The 8,838-nt window shown below is 48.3% G+C and overlaps 1 protein-coding gene across 1 annotated transcript; it reads right to left on the minus strand.

The window, feature by feature from the left end:
- LOC120844918 lies at nt 1–846 on the minus strand. Its single transcript, XM_040216933.1, has one exon. It carries the CDS (start codon nt 844–846, stop codon nt 1–3), a length of 846 nt encoding a protein of 281 aa, XP_040072867.1.
- Between the last annotated feature and the right edge of the window lie 7,992 nt (nt 847–8,838).

Here is an 8,838-nt window from a genome sequence, read left to right on the forward strand (position 1 = left end):
TTATAACGAGGGCCCAAGTCCGCTCCGCCATACAAAGTCGAGGAGGGAAGCCAGGACCCTCGTCCGGCGCTCGGAGTCGCCGGCAGGATGCGCCCATTCTTTCATGGTCGTTGGAAGGTCTTCAGGAAGAAGAGTAGCCCAGGCTTCTTGACGCTGGGCAACCAGAGCTGCGCACTCCCAAATGAGATGGTGAAGTTTCGGGAGGGCATCTGGGTCTTTGCATCGCTGGCAGCGAGGGTCTGGTGGGACATAGTACGGGTCGAGTTTACGTTGCCGGGTCAGCTCGAAGCGATAGACATGATGAGGCGTGACCGCTCCACCTGTCCTAATGCGTCGAAGCAGGACCATCTGGTGCCTACGGAAGGTGTTTTCGGGTATTGGAAACTGTTCTGGGGTCCAAGAGGCGTCGAGTCGGCGTTTCCAGTCCCGACGGACGAGGCGAACAGCATCGACTGGGTCGTAGACGTAGGCCTCGTCTTCGGGAAACTGGTCATCGTTGGGCGACGCGGGAGGCACCGGTAAGGTCCGCTGGGAGGAGGGGAAATCTCTATGCAGCTCCTCCAATGCAGCCTTGTGGGCCTTCTCGTTGCCGTCAATTCCCGCATGTCCTGGAACCCAGCGTATGCTGACTCGGACTCTTCGATGGCGGTACAGGCGAAGTGCAGTGTCGTAAATAGCGGCAATTGTCGGACTTGATGTGAGTAGATGCGTTTTAAGCGCGCGAATCGTGCTCTGAGAGTCTGTGAACACCGTAAGCGTGCCGGGCCCTGGATTCCTGACCTCATACGTCTGGAGGGCGAGGAGGACGGCGCGGGCTTCGGCTTGTTCGGGCGATGAAGGGGTCATGTTGGTGTTTGCAACAACGATAGGATCGCGCTGTGCAGGATCATGGGACGGGAACACCGCAGCTGTCGCAGAGCAACCGGAGGTGTGCAGGGCAGCATCCATATACACGATGACCTATGCAGGGTCCTGAGATAATGCGGTGACCTCGGCTTGGTGTTGACGAGCATAATGCTCCCGACGCTTGGCGTGGCGCTTGGCACCCATATTTCGCGGGACAGGCCGTGCATGTTGCGTGAGATCAATAAGATCCCATGGAGGCTTGGTAGGCGGCAGGTCGTTTATGTTCGTTACAGCTACTCCAATGAAACGAGCAACTGCCCTCCCCTGGAGCGTATGCTCAAGTCGGGCCATGTGGATGTCGAGTTGCTGCTCTAGTGTCTCTCGAAGGTCGACGAGGTGCAGGCACTTGCGAAGCTCTGACGTTCGCGTGTGTCGAGGGAGTCCGAGGATGGTTCGGCGGGCCTCGTTATACAGCGTTGCAATCTTGTCGAAATGGACTCGTTTGAGGGAGTAGAAACGCGCTGCATAGGCCACCTTCGAAGCAAGGACGGACGTGACTAGAATCTTGGCGATACGTTCTCCCGCGCCGCCCAGACGATGGGAGATGCGACGGACGAGGTGTAGGCCGTGTCTCCATTGCCGCGAAATAGATTTAACCCATTCGGCTGCTACTTGAGAGCTGTACCCAAAATACAGACACTCACGATACATACAAGGAAGCAAACGAATGTCCACGGGCTCCTCCCCCTCCAGGAGCGTAGGAGTGGAGGAGAAAGGGGTCGATTGCTCAGGCTCCGATGGTCAGTTCGCATCAATCCTTTTGAAGGCCGAAGGAGCAATTAGACGCCTCATCTGGTTTGGATTGAACTTTGTCAGGAGTACGAATAATGCTCTGTCCGCATCTGTCATGGGAGCTGAGAAAAACGCATTCCAGTTTTTAGGCCTCCACAGCTCCATCAATTCACTCTCCACTGCCTCATGTCTTGTCATGTCGTAAGTCAGTTCATCTTCAGTGTATCTAGACGGGTACACATACGTGTTTTTCATGAAACCCCAGTTGACTGGTGTTCCTTCAGGCTCTGGGGCCGGGATGACTATTTGACTCGGGTTTGCTGCAATGTCCATATTGTCAGACTCTTCGTCGCTGGACAAAATGATCTTGGGAGGCAGACGCCCGCTCACTCTGTAATCAATTCTCCACCCTTCTGGTTGAGCATTGATGATGAATCTTTTGATGACCTGTTGTGCTTCTAGCCCGGACATCAAGAGCTGAGCGGTTTGATAAACGGGATCATCTGTTTCGAAGTCATCGGTCATTTGTTTCAGGCTGGGGATAATTATGGGACCGTCCCAGGTCACCCCTTCATCGTCTGTTAGGATTGATTCCGCTGTCTCACTGGGTATACTGGGAGTAGGAAAATTGAATGTTTCCTTTTCCTTCTTCCCTCTGCCCTTCTTTTTCTTCGGGTCCTTTTTCGGTGAGTGTGACTGGCGTCGTTTGCTCTTGCTCTTTACCAGAGATCTGGTGATGGCACGTCCGTCCTGTCTTTTACGAAGGACGTTCTTGATGGGGGTGTGGGTGTATTCTGGGGGGAGATCTTCATTCCCTGTTGAGGGTCCTGCCACTGCAAAATCGTCCTCCATTGGAAGCATAGGGTCTGTTTCCATACTGGCCATCATAGATACTGTCCTGGCTAGGAGTTGGGCTTTTATTGGGTCCAATTCTCGTGGAGCACGCATGGTACCGGGGTCGTTCTGTTCCAAGTCTGTTGGGCGGCGGTAGTTTAGTTCAAAGCAAATTGGCGATTGCACATGTACACCTCCGGTGCCGTGCCGGGATCTTCCGTGCAAAAAGTGGACAACGTAATGTGCACGCCTTCTCTTCTAGGTGGCGTTGGTGGGGTGCCTGGAAAGCGTATCCACAAGGCGACGAAAAAGTGTAAAAAAAAAAAGAAGGCGATAGGTTAGGCGAATTCGTTTCGCCGCGACAAGTGCTCCTAAAGGCTCGCAAACATCATTCATTTTTATGCATTGCGTAAAGAGAACTAGAACGAATGAGGGTTTCCCACTTCTTTCAAAGAAGTTCTTTGTGTATAGCAAAGCGTCGGCAGCTACTTGGCCTTAATTATTGGACCCAATACGTTCCAAAGTGGCCGAAATACATGAAAATTTTTTTTCTAAATCATTTAATAGTTAACCTCCTCTCGCCTGAATTTAGCGTACCGCGTGAAAAAAATCAAATTGCACCTGAATCTCCTAGCTAGTGTGCCAGAAAGACGTAAAAAATGTTTTAGTGATATTGCGTGAAATGTATTTGTAGCTACGTAGCGAAAAAGCGACAACAGGTCACAAGTGGCAAAAAAATGTTTTTTTTTTCAACATTTTTATTGATCGTGTTTTCGAACAGCAGCACTCACTACTTCAATTCTTGTGGAAAGAGATGAAGCAGTTTGACTTCTTGCTGATGCAAAGGTGCGTTTTGCACTTTGTACAGAAGGAGACCGGCTGACCTGTGCAACCTGGCACCTTGCAGCGCTGCCTTTTCTGTGCCACCTCAGGCCAGTGTCCCACACTATCTTGACAAACTTCTCGGCGCGGTGTTGTGGCTACTGGCCCTCTTTTTTTTTTTTTCTCAATCTCGGCATCCACAGAGAGAGATGGTCGCCCACTTTTTCTTGACAGGTCTTTGTTTTGCTCGCACAGGCAGCTTGCTACAGATGCCTTGAACATTAGCAGGTCTAGCTGCTCCTTCTTTGGAACAGCCAAGGCGTCGCAGTCTCTCCGGTACATCAGCCAGCTGCTGACTAGAGCCATGTCCACGAAGTGGAAAAAAAATCGGAGGTAGAATTTTTTAGATTTTAGAAAAATTCTGTAGTATGCCATCAGACCATCCAGCAGGTCCACACCACCTATAAATGAGTTGTACGTCTTCACAACAGCTGGTTGCGGCACATCACATGTCTCCTTTCGCTTGCGGTCGTAACGCTTGCAATGTCCCAGTGGCTCTGCGCTTCCAAACGTGCTCGCGATTGTGACTCCGCGACTGTCATACCACTTGACAACTCTGACGTCTACATCTTGAAAGGTAGCCTGCCTTTCCTCATGACTCCCTCTCCCGTTCTTCTTCATCTCGCTGTCGCTTGGCAGTCTACAACCAGGAATCCTATTGGCACGGATAGTGCCCACAGCAGAAATGCCTCGATGGTGCAGCTCGACCAGAAGCTTCACGGACGTAAACCAGTTGTCGAAAAACAGCAAGTACGTCTTGTCAACTGGAATGGTCTGAGAGAGCTGAAGCACTATGTTTGAACTTGCGCCAAGATCCGGCGATCCAGAATTGGGGAGGATTTGCCCAGTATAGATGGAGAAATCATGGACCATCCCATGGATATCACGAAGGACAAAAATTTTGTAGCCCCACTTATGGGGCTTGCTGGGGAGGTACTGTTCCAGCGATGATCTGCCTTTGAATGGTACCATTTGTTCGTCGATTACCAGCTTCTGGGTTTTCGGTAGTCCTTGGAACTTGGGCAGAAGCATGTCAATGAACGGCCGGATCTTGAAAAGCTTGTCTTTTCCATTGTTTTGAGACAAGAGGTCATTGTCATTCAGGTGGAGGTTATTTTTTATGTTCTGCCGCCTGTCACGGGGCATGACCTGTGCGACTTTCTCCACTCTTGTACAATGGCTCCAGTACATCCGGGACCTTGGCAGGCTGTAGATCGACATATACATTGTTATCCCCAAAAACTGCTCAAGCTCGAGACACGACAGGCACAGCGGCTTGTTTGCATTCTTCTGAACTGCATAGAGATTTGACTGCTCAGTAATGAGGCTCAAAACACCGTCGTCAAAAAAGTAGCGAAAATATCCAATCGGCGTTTTGGTTTCAGCGGGGGGATCTGGCAGCGAATCTCCCCAGGACAGATCGCAAGATCATGGCTCGCTGACTCTCTTCCAGAGCACACTTCTTGGCATTGATGAAAGCTCGGAAGGCTCGTTGCTTTCATCTTCATCAATGTCTGCACAGGAGCGCAAGAAAAGAAATACTTTCTGTGAACAGGCGCTTCTATCGATTTCAAATGCAATTTTTTGCAATAAAAACACTGTCTAGTCATCACCATTGCTCACCTGTTCCGCTGTTGGACTCCTCCGTTGGAAGGGCGGAATACGTGCTTGGGCTGTATTCATCAGTGTCGCTGTCGCTAAGGCAGCTGTCCTCACTTTCCTCAGCAGGAGGCACCCGGACTCCATAGAACCCCTTCGGGTCCATCTTGAAGTAGAAACAGTCACTCATTACTAAAAGAGGAAGATGTTTAGCGGCTTACAACATCAAACGAAAATACGGAAAGGTGGCGCATTGCAGGGGACCTTACGACCGAATGATGCGAAAACGCGACAAAGCATGATTTGCTTCAAATGCCAATATTATATTTCAGAAACGATCCTCTTCAAGAAATGGTATCTATTCTTCATAGCTTTGTTCGTCATCTGATATTTTATGAAGTTGAAATACTTGCCTTTTGCAACTGTAGAACGATGCAGACGGATTGCTGCGGCTGTACCTCATTCGGCGTTGCACCTTGCTGGAAGAGCTGCTCGTAGTGCTTCGTTGACTGAATCACAGATGGCGCCACTTTCTTCCTTGCTCGCAAACTTTTCGATGATGATATGCATGCGTGACGATTGCGTCTCCGAGGTTTCAGTTTCGAATTGAGGCATGCAACCGGTATGTCGCGAATTCGCGACAACCGGCTAGAAGAGGTTAATATATTAATTCATGGGGAAATGTCGCATGCATTTGGGCTGCTTTGGAATGGCGGGGCATAGACGGTTTTCCCAAAGCGCCCAGATCACCGACGATGCTTTCAGACAAAGAAGCAGGAAAGCATCAGTCGCGAGGTTTGCACCTATTGTTTTTCCAGCATTACTTAGTACTTACACAGAGGAAAACACAGACCTCGGACATCGCAGAAAACAAAATAATGCTGACAAGCGCTTTAACGATCCTCGTGGCAAAACGAGCACACCCAACCTATTGTCCGCTCTCGTTCTCCGCTCTTCGGTCGCTTTCCTTCTCCTTTCTCTCGAGACCACTGACGTCAGTGCTTATGCGATTTGCCACATTCTGCTCCTGTCTCGAACCCCCACCCCGAGGTCCTCACGTCGACTCTACTGACTCACTAAGCGAGATGTGCAGCTGGGACTCCTCACCCTCCGTGAGTGTGCTGGCGGCGGCAATCCCACAGTTCTAGTGCTTCCGCAGCTGGTCCCACATAGCCGTCTCCAGCCGGGAGATCTCCACTTTGGCCAGCGGGGCCTGGTAGTTTGACTCCCGCTCTAATTTCAGCAGGCACTCCAGCTCTCGCGGGCCATCAGGGGCAGGCTCTACGGCATCTGGCGTTGCAAATTCACCTGAAAAGCCTTTTAACCGTCTTCCAGAGCTTTTCGTCCCCTAAAGTTACTTTTGTTCTGCCCCACGTTCCAGCTGGAATTGGAAGCAACGAGTTTACTGTGAACGGAAGACCAAAATAGAGAATGTCACCGTCATGAAGTTGCACTATGTAACCACAATCAGTCCTTGAACAGCAGCTGCAGACGTCTTGGGTTTTTCTGGCCAAAGTCTGGGATGACCAGGGTGATGAAGTCAATCTTGTCTTTACACGCTCCCGGTGTGCACTCGTCAAGCAAAGACCAACAAGCCTGTCATTCCCTATGGTTGAGCGTAGCCATGTTGTCACTCTCCTCAGTGCGCTGAAGGAGCGTTCAACAGTGCACTTGGTGACCGGCAACGCAAGTGCTACCTCGATGGTCTTGGCGACAGCGGGATAGAACGTCTGAGCCTGGAGTAAAATGTTTGGAATAAGATATACTTGAAAAGTTCCCAGTTTTGTTGCGCCACATCTCGTACCAGGAGATGCTCTCTTTAATTTAATTTAATTTAATTTATTTACACCTTTAGGGCCTGTGAAGGGCATTACATGAGGGGGATATTCAAGATTTATACAATGAAAAAACGCAAATACATGACAAACACAAAAGGAAGTTATCAATGCAGTAAAAGGTTTAGTTCTTCGGCAAGAGCAACAAGCTTGTTGTGGCTTATGCGTTTCATTCTGGCTGGATGCAGCTGAAGAAGTCTAGCTTTTTGCGTTGGTTTCTAAAAAGCGGCGAGTCAAAAGAGCAGCGAGTGGCCACATATGTTGCCACATGATAACACTCCTCCGGCGACTCAATCCTGTAGTTTTCTCTATGGCTCTGACAGGAAGCTTGTCTAGGAACAGGTGTGAAAACACCGAGGCAATTAGCTGCGTCGCTTGCTGCCTTCATGATGTCCAAGAGCTGCTTTTCAGGCAGGTGAAAAAAAGAAAAAATTCTGCGAATTGAGAATGTTATAAAACTGGAATAGACATCATGTTTATTTTCAGGATGTGTGTCACAAGATTGCAATTCACAAGGTTACAAGCAAAAAATAAAGAAATAGAACTTTCAATGCGGCTTTTGGTGCTGAACATTCTTTGCCAACTCGCAAATATTTACATCAAGGTTGCTCACCGACAGAAGCAGGAAGTCGTGGAGGCGTTCATCGGTCAGTCGGGAACGCAAGTTTGATTTGATGAACTTTATTCTCGAGAAAGTCTGTTTGCAGACGTATGTACTGCCGAACACTGTTATCATGGCTGCTGCTAGTTTCTTCAAACTCGAAAACTTTGAGTCTGTGAGGCCAGTGTAAAACTTCAGTATCTTTCGCATCAAATGTGTCTTTGAGCTCATCGTCTGTCTGGAGATCGACCAATTCCAACTGCAAATATTTGGGACTTCCCCGAGATCCACTTTAAAAGGATTCTGAAAGATTCCGATGCTACTCAAATGTTTTTTGAAAATCAGAGAACCTAACTTCGAACTCCTTCTTTAAATCCCGTAATATTTGACAGAGTTTTTCTGTGGGAAGCGGTGTGCTTGTCTCTCCGGTGAACCCCGCTCGCTACTTTGAGGTCGCCCACCAAAAGTTAGGAGAATGGGATAGCATAAGGAAAAAAAAACAGAAACGTGGTCGCTGCTTTTCTCACAGTTTTCGCGAGCAATATGGCATGCTAGAATGCAGAACAAAATGGCCTCGGACGAAATGGCTCTGGACGAAAGGGCCCCAGACAAAATGGTCCCAAGTGCAATCCCGGAGAGAATAGTCCCAAGTGATATTTAGACACCCATCTTTTAATGAGGTGCTACTCTGAAGTTCTATTAAGCATACATTCAATGCTCTTATAATGCAACTTTTGTAGAGACTATAAAAAAAAGAAGCTCGATATAGACGCGACAATGTTGGAAGAAACACACACACAGGGCAGGCACCTGTTTCGTGTGTGTTTTTCTGCGACTTTGTACGGTTTATTTTGCACTCGTTTTCATTATGTCAATCAACCGACTAGCCCCAAAGTCTATCTTACTGCTTGATACAACTCTTTCCCATCTCCCGCTCGAATCTTTAAATCGATGGGGTACAGTTACATTTTGTGAACTTAATATTTTACTTTAAAGGAGTTCCCTCGTTAGTTCAACAGAGCTACAAGAAGACGTTTTGAGTGAAGCCATACGTAGCGCACATTTACAACTAGTTTTTTTGTGTAATGAAATGTTTATTTCACAAAAAAAATGTATTGCATTATGCGAATATTTATCTTTTTATATGTTGAGATTGTACCAGTTAAGCTAACAAAAATAAGGAACAAGAAAGAATACGACAAAATTTATTCTTGTCCGAGTTTACTATTCGAACAATTTTGTCCGTGGCCATTTTTCCGGTTCTCGGGCCTGTTCTGTTTTCGATTCCCATTTCTAGTGGAAAAGGGGTAAGCGCCGACTGCACGCCCAAGCATTTGCGTGACGTGGCGCTTAACTGAGCTAATATTTGTTCAGAAATGGCAATTGGCAGTTCGGATGTCGCTCCCATTGGACCAATTCCAACTGCAAATATTTGGGACTTCCCCGAGA

The sequence above is a fragment of the Ixodes scapularis genome, unplaced genomic scaffold (genome assembly GCF_016920785.2).
Source record: "Ixodes scapularis isolate PalLabHiFi unplaced genomic scaffold, ASM1692078v2 PGA_scaffold9__187_contigs__length_104089568, whole genome shotgun sequence".
Lineage (NCBI taxonomy): Eukaryota > Metazoa > Arthropoda > Arachnida > Ixodida > Ixodidae > Ixodes > Ixodes scapularis.

What these genes read in the sequence shown, in the direction of transcription:
- LOC120844918 (XM_040216933.1), bottom strand. Translation starts at nt 846, where the DNA reads ATGACCCCTTCATCGCCCGAACAAGCCGAAGCCCGCGCCGTCCTCCTC.